The sequence below is a fragment of the Durio zibethinus genome, chromosome 25 (assembly GCF_047325235.1).
Source record: "Durio zibethinus cultivar Kanyao isolate XHJ-2024 chromosome 25, ASM4732523v1, whole genome shotgun sequence".
NCBI lineage: Eukaryota > Viridiplantae > Streptophyta > Magnoliopsida > Malvales > Malvaceae > Durio > Durio zibethinus.
Genome location: NC_143186.1, coordinates 18,142,319 through 18,163,980, shown reverse-complemented (window position 1 = coordinate 18,163,980; position 21,662 = coordinate 18,142,319). Strand labels below are relative to the sequence as shown.

General features: G+C 34.0%; 3 protein-coding genes and 1 pseudogene across 13 annotated transcripts; 3 read left to right on the top strand and 1 right to left on the bottom strand.

Moving 5' to 3' along the window:
- Positions 1-402: 402 nt before the first annotated feature.
- On the top strand, positions 403-7,969 carry LOC111275718 (uncharacterized). 5 transcript variants are annotated; one of them, XM_089754142.1, is made up of 9 exons: positions 441-684; positions 1,034-1,081; positions 1,725-2,348; positions 2,543-2,802; positions 3,152-3,243; positions 4,044-4,157; positions 5,888-6,413; positions 6,610-7,142; positions 7,293-7,969. In XM_089754142.1, exons 7-9 carry the CDS (start codon positions 5,975-5,977, stop codon positions 7,722-7,724), a joined length of 1,404 nt encoding a protein of 467 aa, XP_089610268.1. In that variant the 5' UTR covers positions 441-684; positions 1,034-1,081; positions 1,725-2,348; positions 2,543-2,802; positions 3,152-3,243; positions 4,044-4,157; positions 5,888-5,974; the 3' UTR covers positions 7,725-7,969. The 5 variants fall into 5 exon arrangements, 3 of the variants coding, with proteins under 3 accessions (XP_089610268.1, XP_089610270.1, XP_089610269.1); XR_016333511.1 differs by lacking the exon at positions 5,888-6,413 and having other exon boundaries at positions 403-684; positions 2,543-2,722; positions 3,152-3,216; XR_016333512.1 differs by lacking the exon at positions 5,888-6,413 and having other exon boundaries at positions 507-642; positions 2,543-2,722; positions 3,152-3,216.
- Positions 7,970-9,374: 1,405 nt separating this feature from the next.
- On the top strand, positions 9,375-16,733 carry LOC111275714 (pentatricopeptide repeat-containing protein At4g04790, mitochondrial-like). 6 transcript variants are annotated; one of them, XM_089754136.1, is made up of 16 exons: positions 9,381-9,690; positions 10,085-10,132; positions 10,779-11,408; positions 11,595-11,774; positions 12,204-12,268; positions 12,671-12,778; positions 13,096-13,209; positions 13,577-13,672; positions 13,845-13,943; positions 14,571-14,690; positions 14,880-14,984; positions 15,194-15,358; positions 15,438-15,565; positions 15,729-15,807; positions 16,054-16,271; positions 16,386-16,733. In XM_089754136.1, exons 1-16 carry the CDS (start codon positions 9,480-9,482, stop codon positions 16,546-16,548), a joined length of 2,529 nt encoding a protein of 842 aa, XP_089610262.1. In that variant the 5' UTR covers positions 9,381-9,479; the 3' UTR covers positions 16,549-16,733. The 6 variants fall into 6 exon arrangements, 5 of the variants coding, with proteins under 5 accessions (XP_089610263.1, XP_089610262.1, XP_022716949.1 ...); XM_022861214.2 differs by having other exon boundaries at positions 9,381-9,732; XR_016333509.1 differs by lacking the exon at positions 16,386-16,733 and having other exon boundaries at positions 9,375-9,732; positions 15,737-15,807; positions 16,054-16,121.
- Positions 16,734-16,766: 33 nt separating this feature from the next.
- LOC111275719 (protein CHLORORESPIRATORY REDUCTION 41, chloroplastic pseudogene) lies at positions 16,767-17,391 on the bottom strand (annotated as a pseudogene).
- A 250-nt stretch (positions 17,392-17,641) lies between these two features.
- Positions 17,642-21,573, top strand: FIE (Transducin/WD40 repeat-like superfamily protein). 2 transcript variants are annotated; one of them, XM_022861222.2, is made up of 13 exons: positions 17,642-17,983; positions 18,420-18,485; positions 18,575-18,697; positions 18,812-18,892; positions 18,963-19,055; positions 19,171-19,246; positions 19,627-19,706; positions 19,785-19,856; positions 20,565-20,624; positions 20,750-20,846; positions 21,014-21,077; positions 21,157-21,216; positions 21,309-21,573. In XM_022861222.2, the coding sequence occupies exons 1-13, from the start codon at positions 17,807-17,809 to the stop codon at positions 21,370-21,372; spliced, it is 1,113 nt and encodes a 370-aa protein (XP_022716957.1). In that variant the 5' UTR covers positions 17,642-17,806; the 3' UTR covers positions 21,373-21,573. The 2 variants fall into 2 exon arrangements, 1 of the variants encoding a protein (XP_022716957.1); XR_002688386.2 differs by having other exon boundaries at positions 17,686-17,983; positions 20,757-20,846; positions 21,309-21,323.
- The last annotated feature ends 89 nt before the right edge of the window (positions 21,574-21,662 follow it).

The window sequence follows — 21,662 nt, the reverse complement described above, 5'->3', positions numbered from 1 at the left end:
ATTATTTTTTATTTAAAAAATGTTTAAAAATTCACATTATTAAATTTTAGTAATTTTTATTTTTTCACAAGGAGTTATTTAAAAAAAAACCCTTAAATTTTGACCTCTTAATATCTTTAATAAATATTCTAATTCTAATTATTTACTTTTTTTTAAACTCAAATTCTAGTTATTTAATTTTATAAATTAAAATGAGAAACAAATATAATTATAGCAAAAAAATATATAAATTACAGCCAAGAAAAAAATTGACAGAAACCCTAGATTAGAAAAAAAAACAAAAAAAAAAGAAAACTTTGTAAAAATCTGATACAACTAAACAAAAGAGCAGTTAAAAGGGCTACAGCAACCAAAAGCCCAAAGCCCTTTCCACTCATGTTCAACTTCAGCTTCACCATTCATGTGAGCTCCAAAACTACTTTTTTCAAATGACAGCTTCCAAAGCCAAAACCCTTTCCCCTTTCTTTAAAACTGTCGTTAAAAAGGCCACTAAGGTGTTCTCCTTACCTGCCGGTGACAGAACTGCAAAACATTTCGTCTCCTCGCTTGAAACATCATCATCTTCATCACCATCACCATCACCATCATCCACTTCCTTCACAAAACTTTCACCTAAACCTACCAAGAAACCAGCCCCTCATGGTATCCTCAGCAGCCGGTTGCTTGGCCCCGCTACAACTTCTAGTTTGTTTCTTTCTTTTTTTTTTGGCTTTTTTTTTGGACTCTGGGTTTTGTTGTTTACGTTGTTTTAGTTTCTGGGTATTGGAGAATTTAATGAAAATTTTCATTTTTAAGTGAAAATTGTAGTTTTTAAGATTCTGGGTATTAGATATTTCAGCGAAGTGTTTCATTTTTATGTTTTTTTTGGATTCTGGGTATTGAAGAATTCGTTGAAATGTGTAGTTTTTAAGTGAAAATTGTATTTGTTTTAGATTCGGGGTGCTTTGTTCTTTGTGTTGGTTGGAGAATTCAGTGAAATGTGTCATTTTGAAGTGTAAAAACTGAAGTCTTGATTTTGTTGTGTTTAATGCAGAGGATTCAATGGAGAAATTCTCAGAGGAGATATCTTCTATATTATGTGGTAGGCATCTGTTAGTTATAGCATGTAAAATTTTTTGGTATATTTGCTTTCTCTCCTTCAGCTTATTGTGTAGGAAACATAAGGAAAAAGTAAAATTTGAATGTTTATCACATTCCTAGTGTGAAGTTGCTTATTAAAAAACTAATTTACTTGATCTAGTCATGAGAAGGGAAGAGACTTTAAGGCAGTTGTTCTTTTTATGCAATTAGAGATTTTACTTGCAAATGGATAGCAATAGAGAAGAATGCTTTAGCGTGTTACATGTGTAAGAAAATTTACTCATTTGAAACAACTTTATTTGAATTGGTTATGTGAATGCAATATACATATATATATAACTTGCCTAAAATAATATTTTTACTGTATTCTATGTTAACTGAACGAGTTCTATCTTCTGAGAATGCAAGAGATTTTGAGTTAGTTGCTAGTATCATGCAATTTGAAATTGTACTTGCATATAGATAAAATTCAAGTAGAATATGTTCCATAATTAGTACATGGATTGGAACCTCAAGTTTTTAGTTAGCTACTTTCTAAATAGCTAAATTTAACAGTTTTATTTTTTGTTATTATTTTGGGAACAGGAAAAGTGGTTTTGGTTCATTTATTATGGATTAAATCATTTATTCTATTCTGTGTGCAGTTGGGGCTTCTGACAGTTCACGGGACTAAGAAGAAATGACCAACAATAGGAGTTCTTTAGGGAGAGTATTGTACATACCATGGCTTTCAAACTTGTCTAACGATAACATATCACCTAAGCAGAAAGAAGTTTCACATGAAAGGAAACAGAAATGGGTTTTCAAGAAAACCCAGGTTAATCGATTTAACCAGTTAATAAAGATGTGTGGAAATAAACTGGGTACAAAAGTTACTATGGAGGTTTTTTATAAATTGGGAAGAGAAACTGGTTTGAAAGAGTACAATGCATTAATAGCAGTTTGCTTGGCTAGGACCAGCGATGATGAAGATGTTGCTTTGGAACATATTTCTGAGGCTTTTAGAACTTTTAAGAAAATGAGGGAACGGGGATTTCAGGTAGAGGAGGAAACTTATGGTCCATTCCTTAGGTATTTTATTGACATGGGTATGGTAGAAGAGTTTCATTTTTTCTGTGGACCTATCAAAGAAGGGAATCCGAGTTCTCTTTCAAGGTTAGGTTACCATGAGATGCTGTTGTGGATTAGAGTCAACAATGAAGAAAAGATTCTAGGACTTTGTAATTATATTGCAGCTGACAATGGGGAAGATGATTTTGAATTAAAAGGTATGGATCTAGGTTCAGAAGTCTGTATCATTGGTTTAGTTATTATCTATTGATTTTTATTTGAATATATAAAGTTTATCTTCCAGGTAAGCTTTTCTCTTTTTTGGTTTTTTCATGTTATGCAATCGGAGGGGTGGGGGGTGGGCGGAAGTTTTAACATTACTTAGCTTACAACATTTTTGCTTGTCTTGCAGAAAATTATTTGTCAGCACTTTGTGTAACTGGAAGGAAAAAGGACCTCATGCAACTGTTAGAAGTTATTGATGTAACAAGAATTTCATCTGTAAACCAAGTTGAAAAAATGTTCCAATCATTGGGGAGGCTTTCATTAGAGTCATTCACTGAGAAATTCCTTTTGGCAGTCAAAAAATGTGGTATGTTCATGATTTACTCATTTTTTTCTCTTAACAGGTAGGCTTCTAAATCTTATCTGGTGAAGTGTTGGTGACAACTGGTAACTGATCTGATTTTCTGCAGAAAATAATGTTTTGCTAATCTGTATCTTTGAAACTGTTAATTTTCAATGATAACATTTTCATAAATTTGGTCTTTCTAGAATTTAGCAGTTTCCAAGGGAATTAATTTAATGTTGAGAGCTTGGCACATGAATAAGTTCTGTTTCTACTATCATGTATAAAGTATGTCGTCTCCCTTTCCCCTTCTCAGATGAAGGATTCGGAATGCATAACTCTACATAATTAGTTGTTTTAAAACAATCTAGGATCTGTTCAAAGATTACAAATTTGATAAACGTATGGATCTTGTCTGGTATGCATTTTAATATGGTAAATTTGATAGTGCAGGTTATGGAATGGATGAAATCTCGAGGCTCATCTTTAGTTATGCTAGCGGCATTCCTAATTTAGCGGTGAGGAACTTCTCATGAAAGCTGCTGGTAATTTCCTTCAGGCCATGATTCTATGAAACACATGTGGTTTGCTTGTCTGTTCAAAAGGAAAATTTAATTTTACTTGTCTTTTTAGCATCATAGGGTTCATTTCGGAAGCATTATCTTTTCAGCCCTTATCTGTTGTCGATAATTTGAGATTTTTTAGATGATATGCCTTGTTTCTTGTTAATGCTTTAAACTATTGATCTGCATCTTGACTTTAAGCAATCATGAATGTGAATGTTTGTCGTCAGTAGGTCCTTCTACTTATAAATTCAAAATTTTGGGAGTTCAAAAGGTTCTTGTAGGCAATTAAGTCATTTTCTTGTCTTGCAGCTTCTTATTCATCTTATGTCTCTTTAAGCTTGTTGTCTATTGCAAGTTGAGGATTTTTTTCTGAAATTCTAAAGCTTGCACATGAAATTCAAAATAACGCCTTCATTGGCATTATATGAGAAGCTCATTACCTATTGCTGTAATTTACGCAAGGTATGGGCAGATTTTGTAAGTAAAAGGAGCAAAATACCAAATTTTAAGTCTTTTGAACCTAAGTGTCATTTAAATTGTTCTAATGTGATTGCCTCTTTCATTCAGTACTAAACAACTTTACAAAGAAACTTTCGATGGTAAAATCTTACGGGATTTGTACCAGCATTTTGTAAAGTCACAACCAGAGCTAGTGGATCTTAAAGGGATAGTTATGGGACTTCCTGTTGTGTAGCCAAATCTTTGACCCTAGAAAGCAAGATAAAAGCATTAATTTTGTGAATTTTTACATAATCAATATTTCATTTATTGTAATGCAGGTGCATCTAGTTCTTGACATAGTTGAACAGATGTGTGAAGAGGGTTTGAGCTTGTCTATAGAGACACTACATGGCTTATTGCATGCTAGCGAGGAGAGTTATGAGTATAATTTGGTATGTTATATCAAACACTATTGCACTTGATTTTTTTTTCTTTAAGTATCACATACTGCACGTATTTAAATATCTTTGACTCCAATGTGCATCACATGTTGGTTTCATAGGTTCATTCATACAACTAATTTACTCAATAAGATGGGATAATGTTGTCCTAAGTTTAAGTGACTTCATTTGTCGGAATTTGATATTGGTTAAGATAAAAGGCAAATGGCTTTGATTCATTCTGAAAAATTGCCTGTGAGCAATGGGCATTGTTAATTCATGCTACAATTCAGATTATCATGTTATTTGATTATTTGCAAGTATCATAAATTTGATTAATTTGATTTATTTTACCCTTTTTTTCATTTTATTTCATTGTAAGGTTTGGAGAATTTATTCTCTGATTTGCCACCATAATTTGAAACCAAAAGATGGGACCTTCAGGAGTATGATAAGTTTGTGTGTGAAAATGAAAGATGTCGGCATTGGTGATTGGGTTTTGTCTTTTTTTGTTGGGCTTTTCGAGGTTTATGTTTGTTGGGTTTCTCAGCTTTGGGTGACCTCAACAATGATCTTTTACAGTGAGATTCCTATAATTCATGGCCACAAAGATCAATTACAACTCTTGATTGCTGCTGAGCTGGAGATTAAAGTAGTATTCGGTTTATTACATGAGAGAATGACAATAAGGGTTAATGAATAAAAATTTTCATGATTTCATGCTGAGCTCACATTAAAAGGTCTCAGTGAATTGATCTTTTCTAGATTAAATTGAATTCCAATTTGGAAAAGTTGAACGAGTTCGGGCCACTCGTGATGCTATGACCACAGCTTGTTCAAAAAAATGTGAACTTGTTCTAACAGCTTCTAGTGTTCACATTTATTGACTTTAGTGTTGTATCTTTCATTGCCTCAGAATATTCTAGATTGGTCTGTTCTTCTAACTATAATAACGAGAAAAAGTGAATTGGTTATTACTTTTATATATTGATAAGGAATTTAAATTTTTCAAAAATATATTTTCAAATGTTTATTGTGTATCTCTATTTAATTATAAATATCAAATTACTAAGTCAATACATTTATTTGAATTATTTTTTAAAATGTTAAACTCCATGATTGGTGGGTAAGGCAATAATCCAGTTATCCAGTCTATTCTTTTCCTTGTTATTTGTTCTCAGATAGGAAATAGACCATTTTTATAATATAATTAATACATTATTATTATTATTATTATTATTATTATTATTATTATTATTATTATTATTATATGTTAGTGTCTTGTTTAGAATAGTTCAGTTTTTAAGTTGGACAAATTTTTGTGCGTTGACTAAGGATGTTTTTTATAGCTTTGTGGTAAGAACTCCCGTTGTTTACGTTTGATTATTGAGTGAATAAAACGATATGACATTTAGTCCAAATAAATGTGAAGTTGAAAAACACTAAGACAAAATTTTTCTTCAGTTTAATTCTCTGGATATGTCTTGTTCAAGTAATTGAAGAAATTGAAGAAATTTGAAGTTGAAAAAGTTGAATGGCTTTTATTTTTTTGATTGTTCTACCTGAATTAATGGGTCAAGTTGTTCGCATTGGTACCTAACAACTTCAAAATAAAACACCCAATATGAAGCTTTACCTGTTAAACAAATCCACATATGATTATTCAATGGATCCAAAATTCTACCAATATGTCAAGTTAGGCAAAGTTTGTTCCCTCAAACATGTTCTTTATCAAAATCCAGGACTACTTTTCAAGGTAACTCCTCAGGAAAACACAACTCTCCATATTGCTGTGAAGTTTGGACACATGACTATTGTCACTGAGATTTATGGTTAAGTGTGGATCACTCCTGACAAAGCAGAATTTAGATGGAGATACACCTCTACATATTGCTGCAAGGGCAGGTCATTTATCTATAATTGATTTTCTGGTGAAAGAAATCTTTTCTTCAACATGGAGAGAAACTGACGAAGATGAAATCATTGACAAGTTTGAGATTCTGAGAATGGAAAGCAAGGAAAACAACACAGTTTTGCATGAAACTGTCAGGAGCGGTCATGTTAGAGTGGTTCAACTGTTGCTAAAGGTCGATCTTAAGTTGGCTTGTTTAGAAAATTTTGCCGGTGAATTGCCTTTGTATCTTGCTTCTAGAGAAGGAATGCTAGAGATAGTGAATGAAATTCTAACATCAACAAATAAGTCCGCAGCTTATGGGGGTTCAGAAGGCCAAACAGCTTTGCATGCTGCTGTCATTGAGAGCCATTATAGTAATTTTCATGTTTGGTTCATTTGTTTTCACAAACTTCTCTTACACAACATTGAAGTTCCTGCTGTTTCAAAACTCTTGCAATTCTAATTTCTGTCCTAAAATAGAGATTGTAGATTTCAAGAGCTGCCAAGTATTTCCGTTTGATAATGCTTCTGGTTTTCTTTATCTTAACAAATTTTCTGTGTAAATGTTAGATATCATGCAAGCCCTCCTAAGAGCCAAACGACAGTTGATCAGAGAAGTTGACTATCATGGAAGAACCTCTCTCCACTATGCAGCATCTCTAGGAGACCATAAAACAGTGAATCAATTACTGGATCTTGATAATACTGTTGTATATATATTGGACAAACATGGTCACTCACCACTTCATGTTGCAGCTAGCAATGGTCATGTTAATGTTATAAGAGAGATCATTTGGCAATGTCCGGATTCTGCAAAACTTCTTGATTTATGTGGGTGCAGTGCTCTACATGCTGCCATCCTTAGTGGGAAAGGTAATGTCATCAGGTATATGCTGGAAATAGCAGAAACAGATGGACTCATAAACCAGCCTGATAATGATGGAAATACGCCTTTGCTTTTGGCGACTATTGGAAGGAAAATTTGGATTGTTCGGTACTTGATATGGGATAAAAGTGTGGATCAAAGAACCAAGAACAAAAATGGCCAAACTGCATTTGATCTTGATCCTTCCATCAGAGAATCATGTCTAACAGTTCCCAGGGTAAGAAGATATTTGACTAGCTTATTTTTTTTATTAGAAAATTGGTACACAATGCACTGGTTTAATCTTGTTGGTCACTTATGGCTGCTGTTTTATGCAAGACCAGTTCATGCATACCATCTCAAAATTTTGATCATTACTATATTTCAGAAGGCAGTCTCAATTATCTGGAGAAAATTCAGCTCCCCACCTACTTGGAGCATCAGAGAAGACATTCCTCCAAGTGCAAACCATGAAGCAGAAGATGCCAAAATGGAGTCTTACAGGCAAATGGGACAGACCCTCTTAATGGTAACAACACTAATCACTACTGTTACATTTGCAGCAGCATTTACAATGCCTGGAGGCTACCATCAGAATGGTGCCAAACAAGGCATGGCGCTTTTGGATACAAGCAAAACCCTTAAAATGTTTGTTATTAACGATATCATTGCAATGACCTGCTCCACAACAGCAGCTTGTCTGCTATTTTGGGGAGTTATTAGTGGCAAAAAATCCTACCCATATTGCCCTAGCAAGCGCCACATTGCTGACATACATAGCGCTGCAAGCGACTGCAGGAGCGTTCATGGCAGGCATTGAGGTTGCTTTGCCTCAACGGCCTTATATTGTTACTATGCGTATTGTGCTAGGCATTGGTTTCCACATAAGCACACGCCTGCTTCTTTTCCATTTGTTTAAGGTTTTTCATGTCTCTGAAGTTTCTCAGTTCTTCATTTCCCATCTTTATAAGCTCAAGCTCAAAAAAAGATGATTGTGAGAAAATTTGTTCATTTTATATTCCAATGCTCCTAATATACAATATGAATATTGATGCTCCTTTACAAGTTATTGCTAGCATTGGGTTCATTTTGCACAAGTAGTAAAAGCGAAGAAAGAAATTAATCTTTTACCCTTTTAAACTTTTATAAACTTGAAAGTAAATGATTGATCTCTCACTGTCACGTGTTCTGTTTATAAAATGTTAAATTCTCAGAGATCAATCATTGTCAATCTCACATTGCATGAATATCGTCCCACATTCACAGCAATGATTGCAACTGCATAAATGTAGAGATATTTAGTTATATTAAAGAGAGATTGGTGAAAAGAACTAAATCGATGTTATGGCGTACGTTAATAACATAATATAGTAGGAATACAAAGTTTTAAAAAGAATAAGAAAAGGATAAAAAAAAGACAGAAAAAGGGGTGGATATTGCTACTTCAAACAAAGAGCTCGACAGATAGTCGTAGAACTGATTCAAATTTCAGCAATACCTAACTGAAAATGTGATGAAAATAATAAAAATGGTTTCTTTGTGCAATAATATCATGACTATAAATTTCAAGGCTAACCCTTTGCCAACTGAAAGTAATGAAGTCATAGCCCTTGATTGAATTTCTTGTACTGGCATTGAAAGCAATATTGTTTATGCTCTCTCAGGAAATCCGAAGATAGAGATGATGGCAGTCAACTTATTGCAATTGTTTGGTCTTCCAATGACCGTGGAATGGAACTGCATCCTAGGCATAGTCTCTCATTGTGGCATATTTGAGGTTTCAATGTGCATCTCAAAATTTTGAAGCCGGGTTTCTGAATCAGATATCAATCATGGAAGTATATAGATATAAATGTACATTCATGGAAATTTTATGTTCAGAAACTCAGGATGCTGAACTCTTTTTTTTGCAAACTGCAACATTTAACCTTAAAAAACCATTGAAGAAACTGGCTTTGCAAAGCAAGCTAAATCCCTGAAAATGGTCTTAGTTCATTGAGACAAGGTCAGGTCAATGGAGAAAATAGATAGATTACATTTCACAACAAAAAAATTTTCCATTTTTAGGCAAAGCACCAAAAGTATTTTCTTGAAGTTCAGTTTTATTGTTACTTTAATTATTTTGTTTTTATTTAAAAAATGTTTAAAAATTCACACTATTAAATTTTAGTAATTTTTATTTTTTTTCACAAGGAGTTATCTAAAAAAAACTTAAATTTTGGCCACTTAATATATTTCATAAATATTCTAATTCTAATTATTTACTTTTTTTTATATTCTAATTCTAATTATTTACTTTTTTTTTACTTAAATTCTAGTTATTTAATTTTATAAATTAAAATGAGAAACAAATATAAATTATAGCCAAATATATATAAAAATTACAGCCAGAAAAAAATTGAAAGAAACCCTAGATTAGAAAAAAAAAAAAGAAAATTTTATAAAAATCTGATACAAATAAATAAAAGAGCAGTTAAAAGGGCTACAGCAACCACTCCAAAAGCCCAAAACCCTTTCCACTCATCTTCACCTCCAGCTTCACCGTTCATGTGAGCTCCAAAACTGCTCTTTTCAAATGACAGCTTCCAAAGCCAAAACCCTTTCCTCTCTCTTTAAAACTGTCGTTAAAAAGGCCACTAAGAAGTCCTCCTTACCTGCCGGTGACAGAACTGTAAAACATTTCGTCTTCTCGCTGGAAACATCGTCATCTTCACCACCACCACCATCATCATCCACTTCCTTCACAAAACGTTCACCTAAACCTACCAAGAAACCAGCCCCTCATGGTATCCTCAGCAGCCGGTTGCTTGGCCCAGCTTCAACTTCTAGTTTGTTTTTACTTTTTTTGGCTTTTTTTTTTTCTGCATTCTGGCTTTTGCTGTTTCCGTTGTTCTAGTTTCTGGGTATAGGAGAATTTAATGAAAATTTTCATTTTTAAGTGAAAATTGTAGTTTTTAAGATTCTGGGTTTTAGAAAATTCAGCGAAGTGTTTCATTTTTATGTTTTTTACTTTGGAATCTGGGTATTGAAGAATTCGTTGAAATGTGTAGTTTTTAAGTGACAATTCTATTTGTTTTAGATTCTGGCTGCTTTGTTCTTTGTGTTGGTTGGAGAATACAGTGAAATGTGTCATTTTGAAGTGTAAAAACTGAAGTCTTGATTTTGCTGTGTTTAATGCAGAGGATTCAATGGAGAATTTGTCAGAGGAGATATCTTCTATATTATGTGGTAGGCATTTGTTAGTTATAGCATGTAAATTTTGTTGGTATAATTGTTTTCTCTCCTTCAGTTTATTGTGTAGGAAACATAAGGAAAAGGTAAAATTTGAATGTTTATCACATTCCTAGTGTGAAGTTGCTTATTAAAAACTAATTTACTTGATCTAGTCATGAGAAGGGAAGAGACTTTAAGGCAGTTGTTCTTTTTATGCAATTAGAGATTTTACTTGCAAATGGATAGCAATAAAGAAGAATGCTTTCGCATGTTACATGTGTAAGAAAATTTACTCATTTGAAGCTACTTTATTTGAGTTGGTTATGTTAATGCAATATATATATATATATATAAAACTTGCCTAAAATAATTTTTTTACTGTATTCTATGTTAACTGAATGAGTTCTGACTTCTGAGAATGCAAGAGATTTTGAGTTAGTTGCTAGTATCATGCAATTTGAAATTGTACTTGCATATGGATAAAATTCAAGTAGAATATGTTCCATAATTAATACATGGATTGGAACCTCAAGTTTTCAGTTAGCTACTTTCTAAATAGCTAAATTTAAAAGTTTTATTTTTTATTGTTATTTTGGGAACAGGAAAAATGGTTTTGGTTCATTTATTATGGATTAAATCATTTATTCTATTGTGTGTGCAGTTGGTGCTTCTGACAGTTCATGGGACTCAGAAGAAACGACCAACAATAGGAGTTCTTTAGGGAGAGTATTGTCCATACCATGGCTTTCAAACTTGTCTAACAATAACATATTACCTAAGCAGAAAGAAGTTTCACGTGAAAGGAAACAGAAATGGGTTTTCAAGAAAACCCAGGTTAATCGATTTAACCGGTTAATAAAGATGTGTGGAGATAAACTGGGTACAAAAGCTACTATGGAGGTTTTTGATAAATTGGGAAGAGAAACTGGTTTGAAAGAGTACAATGCGTTAATAGCAGTTTGCTTGGAGAAGGCTAGGACCAGTGATGATGAAGATAGTGCTTTGGAACATATCTCTGAGGCTTTTAGAACTTTTAAGAAAATGAGGGAACGGGGATTTCAGGTAGAGGAGGGAACTTATGGTCCATTCCTTAGGTATTTTATTGACATGGGTATGGTAGACGAGTTCCACTTTTTCTGTGGACCTATCAAAGAAGGGAATCCAAGTTCTCTTTCAAGGTTAGGTTACTATGAGATGCTGTTGTGGATTAGAGTCAACAATGAAGAAAAGATTCAAGAACTTTGTAATTATATTGCAGCTGACAATGGGGAAGATGATTTTAAATTAAAAGGTATGGATCTAGGTTCAGAAGTCTGTATCATTTTTTTAGTTATTATCTATTGATTTTTATTTGAATATGTAAAGTTTATCTGCCAGGTAAGCTTTTCTCTTTTTTGGTTTTTTCATGTTATGCAATCTGGGGGGTGGGCGGAAGTTTTAACATTACTGAGCTTACAACATTTTTCTTGTCTTGCAGAAAATTATTTGTTAGCACTTTGTGTAACTGGAAGGAAAAAGGACCTCATTCAACTGTTAGAAGTTATTGATGTAACAAGAATTTCATCTGTAAACCAAGTTGAAAAGATATTCCAATCATTGGGGAGGCTTTCATTAGAATCATTCACTGAGAAATTCCTTTTGGCATTCAAAAGATGTGGTATGTTCATGATCTACTCATTTTTTTTCTCTAGCAGGTAGGCTCCTAAATCTTGTCTGGTGAAATTTTGGTGACAAATGGTAACTGACCTGATTTTCTGCTAAAAATAATGTTTTGCTAATCTGTATCTTTGAAACCGTTAATTTTCAATGATAACATTTTCATAAATTTGGTCTTTTTAGAATTTAGCAGTTTCCAAGGGCATTAATTTAATGTTGAGAGCTTGGCACATGCATAAGTTCTGTTTCTACTATCATGTATAAAGTATGTCATCTCCCTTTCTCCTTCTCAAATGAAGGATTCGGATTCTATAACTCTAGATAATTAGTTGTTTTAAAACAATCTAGGATCTGTTCAAAGATTACAAATTTGACAAAAGTATGCGTCTTGTCTTGTATGCATTTTAATATGGTAAATTTGATAGTGCAGGCTATGGAATGGATGAAATCTCGAGGCTCATCTTTAGTTATGCTAGTGGCATTCCTAATTTAGCGGTGAGGAACTTCTCATGAAAGCTGCTGGTAATTTCCTTCAGGCCATGATTCTATGAAACACATGCGGTTTGCTTGTCTATTCAAGAGGAAAATTTAATTTTGCTTGTCTTTATAGCATCATAGGGTTCATTTCTGAAGCATCATCTTTTCAGCACTTATCTGTCATCGATAATTTGAGATTTCTGGGATGATATGCCTTGTTTCTTGTTCATGCTTTAAACTATTGATCTGCATCTTGACTTTAAGCAATCATGAATGTGAATGTTTGTCGTCAGTAGGTCCTTCTAATTATAAATTCAAAATTTTGGGAGTTCAAAAGGTTCTTGTAGGCAATTAAGTCATTTTCTTGTCTTGCAGCTTCTTATTTATTTTATGTCTCTTTATGCTTGTTGTCTATTGTAGGTTGAGGATTTTTTTCTGAAATTCGAAAGCTTGCACATGAAATTCAAGATAACACCTTCATTGGCATCATATGAGAAGCTCATTACCTATTGCTGTGATTTATGCAAGGTACAGGCAGATTCTGTTAGTAAAAGGAGCAAAAAACCAAATTTTATGTCTTTTGAACAACAGTGTCATTTAAATTGTTCTAATGTGATTGCCTCTTTCATTCAGTACTAAACAACTTTACAAAGAAACTTTCGATGGTAAAATCTTAGGGGATTTGTACCAGCATTTTGTAAAGTCACAACCAGAGCTAGTGGATCTTAAAGGGATGGTTATGGGACTTCCTGTTGTGTAGCTAAATCTTTGACCCTAGAAAGCAAGATAAAAGCATTAATTTTGTGAATTTTCACATAATCAATGTTTCATTTATTGTAATGCAGGTGCATTTAGCTCTTGACATAGTTGAACAGATGTGTGAAGAGGGTTTGAACTTGTCTATGGAGACACTACATGGCTTATTGCATGCTAGCGAGGAGAGTTATGAGTATAATTTGGTATGATATATCAAACACTATTGTGCTTGATTTTTTTTCTTTAAGTATCACATACTGTACATATTTAAATATCTTTGACTCCAATATTCATCACTTGTTGGTTTCATAGGTTCATTCATACAACTTATTCACTGAATAAGAAGGAATAATGTTGTCCTAAGTTTAAGTGACTTCATTTGTCAGAATTTGATTTGCTTAAGATAAAAGGCAAAGGGCTTTGATTCGTTCTGAAAAATTGCCCCTGGGCAATGAGCATTGTTAATTCGTGCTACAATTCAATTATCATGTTATTTGATGATTTACAAGTATCATAAATTTGATTAATTTGATTTATTTTACCCTTTTTTTCATTTTATTTCATTGTAAGGTTTGGAGAATTTATTCTCTGATTTGCCACCATAATTTGAAACCAAACAATGAGACCTTCAGGAGTATGATAAGTTTGTGTGTGAAAATGAAAGATGTAAGTTCCAAGTCAGTTCCTTTCCCTTTCATCTCTCTTTGTGTGGAAGCATGTGCTGCCTGTTAATGGTTTATTTTCTTTTTATTTCTACATTGTCCTGTAGCAAACCAAAGTTTTCAAATTGTTGAAAGTTAATTATGCAATTTTGTGCATTCTTTTCTACTAATTGCAGTTTGGCGGTGCATATGCAATGCTCAATGACTTGAAGAAATTGAATGTGACACCTACAGCTAGTATTTATAATACTATAATGGCTGGATATTTTCGAGAGGTAACTTTTTCTGCATCTTGAATGTTCTTGGTATTTTATTTCTTATATTTTCCTTTACTTCCTAGTTTCGGAAACTTATATTTGTTATTGCAAATATGTAGCTTGGGCCTTCGCCTATGCATGAGTAGGGCACTGTTTTAACTGCAGTATGTCTCAAGATAGTGAGAAAAGAGAGTATGAATGACACATATGCTTAAATGTAAACTTTTCTATTTCATCACTGACATAGTTAAGCCATGGTCATTTTAAGGCTGTGCCATGGACCTAATCAGTGAGATTTTTCTGCCATCACACAAAGGATACTAGCAAAGTTGTTACTTCCTCTTTCAGTTGTTATTCTGATCTAAACTACACTTTCTGCACAACTGCAAGTAAATGCAAGACATATTTGACAAGGAAAATGCCATGAATTCATATTCTATGTAGATCTTGCATTTGCCAGCCTCATATTGCATTGCCTTTCCTCATGTTTTTTTTCCAGGGATTAACTTAAACATTAAAACAGTTTTTAAGCTTTGATCTGATTCTGATCTCTAATGTTATCTCTGTCTCTCTTTTACTGCATTTTGGGTTTGACTATTTTATATATATATATATATATATATATATATTGTAAATGTTTTTCAGAAAAACATTAGTGGTGCATTGATGGTACTCAAGCAAATGGAATGTGAAGATGTAAAACCAGATTCTCAAACTTTCAGCTATCTAATAGGCAACTGCAATTGTGAAGAGGATATTACAAAGGTAGTTTGCAAGTTTGTAGTCTGCTCAGAGTTTCATGTTTTATCTAGTCCCTTTTTTCGTGATAAATTCATTTTTGATGTTCTCTGCAAGTTGCATTTTACTTTTAATGCAACTGATGGTTTGGCATGGGTGAAACATGTCTTTGGAATTTCACTAAAAGTGACGAAGTAATTTTGTTATTGCTTGTAGTACCGTGAAGAAATGAAGCGTGCTGGAATTCAAGTCACGAAGCATATTTTTATGGCACTTATAAATGCATATACAACTTGTGGGCAATTTGAGAAGGCAAAAGAGGTATGTATGCATGCAGCACTTAGCACCTATAGAAGTCACATCTGTTAGGTATGCACATTGAACCAAAAAGAATTTAGTTTAGGTACCGAATAAATAAATCTTGTGTTCAAGTACCAAATTATATGGAATATAATTCAAGTACCATTTATGCATTAGACCCATTTTGGTTTGTCTCTGATGGTCTCAAAAGATACTATTTTATATTTTAGGTACTCTTAGACAAAGGGATACCTGTTAAGAGCCTAAATGAAATCAAAAGTGTGCTTGTGTCTGCTTTTGCATCAAGTGGGAAGATGCCTGATGCATTAAACATTTACAAAGAAATCAAGCAAAATGGGGGATCTTTGGAGCCTAAAGCTGTTATATCTCTCATTGTAAGTTTTTTACAGAACCTTTGTTTTCTTTTTTCCCGTAACTGCAATCATGTTTTCTATCATCTCTATTATCTCTTAGGAACATTTTACATCTGAGGGAGAGTTGAGCATATTACTTCAACTACCGGAGGAATTACATGATCCAGACTATTGGGTTGATGGCTGTTGCAGAATAATCTTGCATTGTGTTAGAAATAAGCAGTTAAGGTTAGATGACACAATATTCTCCAATTCTGGGGCATTTATTTACTTTACCAAGTTTTCTTATCATTCAAACTCTTTCTATTGTTATCTTCCTTGTTTCTTTCTTCTTTTGTAATATAGAGGGATTTGCTTTAGTTAATCTTTGTTAATTCCTTGTTTCATCTAGATCTGCAGTTGATTTACTCAAGCAGCTCAAGGATAAGTTCCACAACGATGATTTGGCTATGGAAGTTATCTTTGATGAGGTTTGTTCCTATTCTCTCTCTTAAATGGTGTACCTTTAAGACTTATACCTCCTCATGGATTTTTAAAATTGCTGGTTACCAAATATTTTAGGCTTTTTATTTTTCTATACCCTTATTAATCTGCTATTGCTTATGTTTATTTAAATTTCCGTAATAGTTTGCTATATTAAATTATGATTTTGTCATGTATTAGCAATTTGATTGCATGTGCCTTCAATTTTATGTCTCCTTCTCTTGATTGAGTAGGTATTCTCCGTGATCGCAGCGAGCAAACCTAAAGGTTTACAGATTGGCCTGGCTTTGCTTCAAGCCATAAAGGATGAACTAGGCCTTACCCCTTCTCGGAAAAGTCTTGACTTTCTCCTTTCTGCTTGTGTAAACGCGAAAGATTTGCAAAACTCTCTTTTGATTTGGAACGAATACAAGGCAGCTGGCTTGCCTGGCAATGTTTTAACATTCTTAAGGTTAGTAATCCTTACTTTTCTTCAATTGTTTTTCGTATGTTCCAGTCTTCCTATGGTTAGACTGATCAATTTGCTCCTGCTTTTGATATATCAAACTGTCGGGTTTTCTTGTAGGATGTATCAAGCCCTTCTGGCTTCAGGAGATCCCAAGTCTGCAAAGAGTATGCTAGCTAAAATTCCGACTGATGATCCGCATGTTCGATGTGTTATCAAGGCATGTCAAACAACTTATGTTAAGATGAAGAAGCAGCAGCGGCAGAACAGGAATGAAACTTGAAATACTAACATGAAATAGAGACTGAGAGTGATGAACCATTTATTAAAGGGCATTGCATTCTAATTAAATCATTGATTAATGCCATGGACGCACATATAATTATTAAGGTATTACCAACAAATTGAGCAATGAAATCCTTGCTGCTGCTGAAGCATGAAAATGAGGGAATCAATGGTTCTATTTTATTTTATGTTCTCATTTCCGAAATTTGCAACCTTTCAAAAGGAAGTGGCAACAAGAATGGCTCGCCTGCATCGACCCTTCGCCTGCTAGAGTCTTACGCTCAAAGTCTCTTCCTTAACTGCAGCCTTCACCATAGCCAAATCCATTTCCTTCGACCTCAACTCGAAACAACTCAGTCACCATTCTCTCTTCCACTTTCCTTTCATCTCTCAACACTTCTGCGTCTTCTCTTGCTCTTTCCGCAACGATTTTCCCTGCCTTAGCTAACAGTTCAGTGGAACCAAATTCTCATCCCATCAACCCCTCCAATTTCTCCAAGAAATCCATTATCACATACCCTTTTGGCTTCTCTAAGTTTATCTCCTTTGTTCCCTTCCAACCAACTTCAAAATTTGGTGGTTCTGACTTTGTAATGCCTGGTTTTGGTTTCTTTTCTCGGATTATTTCTGATCTTCGTTTTTAAATGGGGAAACTCTCTGGACTCATGGTTGTTTCATGGGAGATTGGAGATGGAAAACCTGGCTGACCAGGAGTTGGATTTGAGTTTGGAGAAGCGCATTTGATAGTGAAATGAAGTGTTTTTTACGGGTTGTGGATTGACTGGTTTGATACATGAAGAAGGCTTGGGAGAGAAAGGAAGTGAAGTAAAGTGGAAGCCATGGCTGATTTGGAAACTAATGTAAACTGTTGAACTATGAAGATAAGACTATACCAATTGCTGCTATTTGTCCTGTTGTTTATTTTTATTTAAGCTAATTTATTAAAAAACAAAATATAATTGGCAAGTAATTGTCTCTTTGAATATATAAAATCAAATAAACAATTAAATAAAAAATAAATATTTAATACATTTAATAGATTTATGCAATCACAGTCTATATTAATAAGATCTAATTTAAGAAAAAAACCTATAAAACAAAAAATAAATTTATTAAAACAAAGTTGAAAAGTTAAAAGAAAAAAAAGCTCAAAGTGAAAAAAAAAAAAAAAACACATTTAAGGGCAAACTCACTAGGAAGTTGAACTAAAACCTTAGATTTTGTCTTGTCGGGAGGCACCAGTTTTGAAAGCGGCTATGGCGAAGACGCCGATAGGACTAGAACCAGTGGTGGGATCGCTAGCATCATCAAAGAAGAGAGAATACCGAGTCACAAACCGACTCCAAGAAGGCAAACGTCCCCTCTACGCCGTCGTTTTCAACTTCATTGACTCCCGTTACTTCAACGTTTTTGCTACCGTCGGCGGTAACCGGGTAAGTCCTTTTTTCTTATACCTTTTATCCTGGGAATCAATTGGTTTCTTTTTATTTTGCGGTTAAGTTGGTAAAATGCAAAAAAGTTGGTTCTTTTTTTCTTCAATTTGCTAAGCAAAAGACACCCCAATTTTGCCCAGTTTTTGGGAAGCTTTGATCAGTCAATTAATCACTTTAATCTTCTCTGAAGCCTGACTTTGGCTAATTGCACTTTTTTCTTTGGAAAACCATTTTTTTTGGGACTAATTTTTATGAATGAATTAACCCTTTTGATATGCTCTTCTCTTTTTGAAGTATTTCTCTATCAGTCTTTATTTTTAGTTTGGATGCTTATTTGGATCAGAAAAGTTGCAATCTTTACCAGTTGCGTTAGTTTTTCTACCGCCTTCATACATCCTTTGAAATTATGTTAGTGAATTTGCCCTTTTGTTTACAGGTGACGGTTTACCAATGCCTTGAAGGCGGTGTTATAGCTGTTTTACAGTCTTATGTAGATGAAGATGTAAGAAACAACACTGTAAATTACCTTTCTTTTTTCCTTAAACTTATCTTTTTGGATTATTTCATCATTCCATGTGTTTTGTAGATCAGAAGGATGAGTCTTTCTACACTGTAAGTTGGGCATGCAATGTTGACGGTACCCCATTTGTGGTTGCCGGAGGTATTAATGGCATAATCCGGGTAATTGATGCAAGTAATGAGAAAATACACAAGGTATCATCTTTAGACAATCAGAGCTTCTATTTGGATGACTATTCAATGCTGTTGAAAGCTGATAGTGTAAATTATAAATAGTTTTCATTCCATTGGATGGATCTGTATGTGCAGAGTTTTGTTGGCCATGGTGACTCTATAAATGAAATCAGGACTCAGCCATTGAAACCATCACTTATAGTGTCTGCAAGTAAAGTATGCATCAAAACATTTACTTGATAACTTTTTTTCTTTATCAAATGTCTAAAATTTGAAATTGGGGCAGGATGAATCAGTTCGGTTGTGGAATGTTCATAGTGGAATATGCATTCTGATATTTGCTGGAGCTGGGGGTCACCGCAATGAAGTTTTGAGTGTGGTAGGTGAAGACAGTAATGGCGTATCCTATTCTGTCTTTCCCATGGAGAATAGAAGTATGTCCTTCAATGTTTGCTATGTTACTCATATGCTGATGGTTATGATGGCTATTGTAGGATTTCCATCCTTCTGACATTCATCGAATTGCAAGCTGTGGCATGGATAACACTGTTAAGATTTGGTCAATGAAAGGTATGAGTATGAAAATCATCCTTATGGATTGTTGTTTTAGTTGTTTTTCGAGGAAACAAACTAATTTATCAGATGTAATGGGAACATTAGAGTCAAAACTAGGGATGTCCAATACCTTTATTGGTAAATGACTGGTTATATGTCATCTATCAAGAGTCGGTTTCAGGGTCTTGGCTTTGAGGGTACTGAGGTGAGCTGGAATGATTGGATCCAAAATTGGATGTTATCTAGCACCAAAAAGAATTTAGTGCCATATAATTGTCAGCACATTTGATTGAACACTAAACTGTCAGGCAGGTGATCAAATATGAGAATTACCATTGAGTAAACATCAATTTAGGTGTTCACTCCTTTCTTTCTTTTTCTTAATCTTTCTACAGAGTTCTGGACTTATGTTGAGAAATCGTTCACTTGGACGGATCTTCCTTCAAAATTCCCCACAAAATATGTCCAATTCCCTGTGAGTAGTTTCTTCTTCTGATCTACGTAAAAGATACTGTTGTTCTAATATTTTAATAGTTATATCTTTTATTTTTAGGTGTTCTTAGCTTCAGTTCATTCAAACTATGTGGACTGTAATCGGTGGCTTGGTGATTTCATTCTGTCTAAGGTAAATTATTAGCTGTATCCACTGTTATATCAATTTTCACAAAAAGCTCAAATATAATTTAATATGTATTTCTAAATTGCTTTCTTGCTTTCTCAGCTGAGAAAGTTGAGCCATTTTGTGAAGAATCTTTGAACAACCTTTGAGGACATCACTTGCCTGAAAGCTCAAATATAATTTAATATGTATTTCCACATTGCTTTGTTGCTTTCTCAGCTGAGAAAGTTGAGCCACTTTGTGAAGAATCTTTGAACAACCTTTTAGGACATCACTTGCCCGAGTAGTATAAAATGCAGGCAGTTTTCTGATGTCTTAGATTAAAGCTAGTTAACATTTCCTTTGCCTCTTTTCTGATATTGGGCTTTGGTACTGGAAATAGGGATCTAAGATGAAAAGCGCTTATGTTGCATGTAACTTTGCCAAAAGATCATTTTCTAAAGTGGCATGCTAACTTCTTTCCAAAATCAGGTTACATTTTTTTTTTTTTTTGGGTAGTAAAATCAGTATACATTGTTAAAAATACAACATTTAGGAACTTTCTTTTTAAGTTAGGACTCCTATATTTTACTTGAAAAAGTTGCAGCTGAAATATAGTTGGAAACTTTTCCTTGACTTTGTTATCATACACCTTTCGTGTATGCTGTTTTATTATAAGCCTGAATTATGTATGTCACTTTTGGTTATATAAGTTACTGTGTAATATAATTGCAGAGTGTTGACAATGAAATTGTTCTATGGGAACCAAAGATGAAGGAGCAATCTCCCGGAGAGGTTTGAACTTTCCCATTTCTCTTGCAAAGCCCTTGGTTTCTCTTTATTTTCCTGTTACAGATATATATTTTCTAAAACCCTCCACTTTTGCTGCCATGATGAACTTCATGATGTTTCCTGTTTAGGGTACAGCTGACATCCTTCAAAAGTACCCTGTCCCTGAGTGTGATATTTGGTTCATCAAATTTTCTTGCGACTTTCATTACAATGCTGCTGCTATAGGTATGTGGAAGGCCAAATGCCTGTCTCTTTAGGATGTAAACAATATATTAATAACAGTATAATTGCTTGGTGAGTTACAGCCATCTGTATTTCGAATGTAAACAATCTTGATAAGCTCAATATTGTTACCGCATGTACTCATTTATAAGCTTTGTTGGACGGGACAGGAAATAGAGAAGGAAAGATTTTTGTGTGGGAACTGCAAAGCAGCCCTCCTGTTCTCATTGCCAGGTTTGCTTGATTTGCTGTCACTGGTATTAAAAGGAAATTCTATGTATTTAATGGTCTTCTTATTTTGTCTCTCCCGTAGGCTATCTCATGCACAGTCAAAGTCTCCAATCAGACAGACTGCCATGTCCTTTGATGGAAGGTAACTCACTTGATTTCTAATGGTGTTCTATCAATGAATCATGATGTTTTTAATACCCAGGCGAACCTTCCATTTGCTTTTGGTTGTTGCAGTACCATTCTCAGTTGCTGCGAGGATGGGACAATATGGCGCTGGGATGCTGTTCCAACCAACTAGTCATTTCGAGTAGGTGTGCCAGACGAATGTTATGGAAGCTTTTCTCTTTTCAGTTCCTGCTGGTTGTAATTGAGTGGTATATTACATAGCAAACAACCACTTTTAACATGATGAACTGCTTGTCCTATCTTTCCTAGAAGTGCTAACTTCAAAATATTAAAATCAGTACAGCTGAAATCATGATAATGTTAGCCCTTCTCATGTCTCTCTTCATAATAGAAATATAGTCAGTCCTCTCAGTAAGTTCATAAAAATGTTTATTAAACCTCTAAAAAATGCAGACAAAAATG

Coding starts and splice junctions, on each gene's coding strand:
- LOC111275718 (XM_089754142.1), top strand. CDS start 5,975: ATGGTTAAGTGTGGATCACTCCTGACAAAGCAGAATTTAGATGGAGAT. Junction 6,414..6,609: donor TGTCATTGAGAGCCATTATA/GTAATTTTCATG, acceptor TGTAAATGTTAG/ATATCATGCAAGCCCTCCTA. Junction 7,143..7,292: donor CATGTCTAACAGTTCCCAGG/GTAAGAAGATAT, acceptor ACTATATTTCAG/AAGGCAGTCTCAATTATCTG.
- LOC111275714 (XM_022861214.2), top strand. CDS start 9,480: ATGACAGCTTCCAAAGCCAAAACCCTTTCCTCTCTCTTTAAAACTGTC. Junction 13,210..13,576: donor AGAGTTATGAGTATAATTTG/GTATGATATATC, acceptor TTTCATTGTAAG/GTTTGGAGAATTTATTCTCT. Junction 16,272..16,385: donor AATGTTTTAACATTCTTAAG/GTTAGTAATCCT, acceptor GTTTTCTTGTAG/GATGTATCAAGCCCTTCTGG.
- FIE (XM_022861222.2), top strand. CDS start 17,807: ATGGCGAAGACGCCGATAGGACTAGAACCAGTGGTGGGATCGCTAGCA. Junction 19,056..19,170: donor GCAATGAAGTTTTGAGTGTG/GTAGGTGAAGAC, acceptor TGGCTATTGTAG/GATTTCCATCCTTCTGACAT. Junction 19,707..19,784: donor CAAAATATGTCCAATTCCCT/GTGAGTAGTTTC, acceptor TTTTATTTTTAG/GTGTTCTTAGCTTCAGTTCA.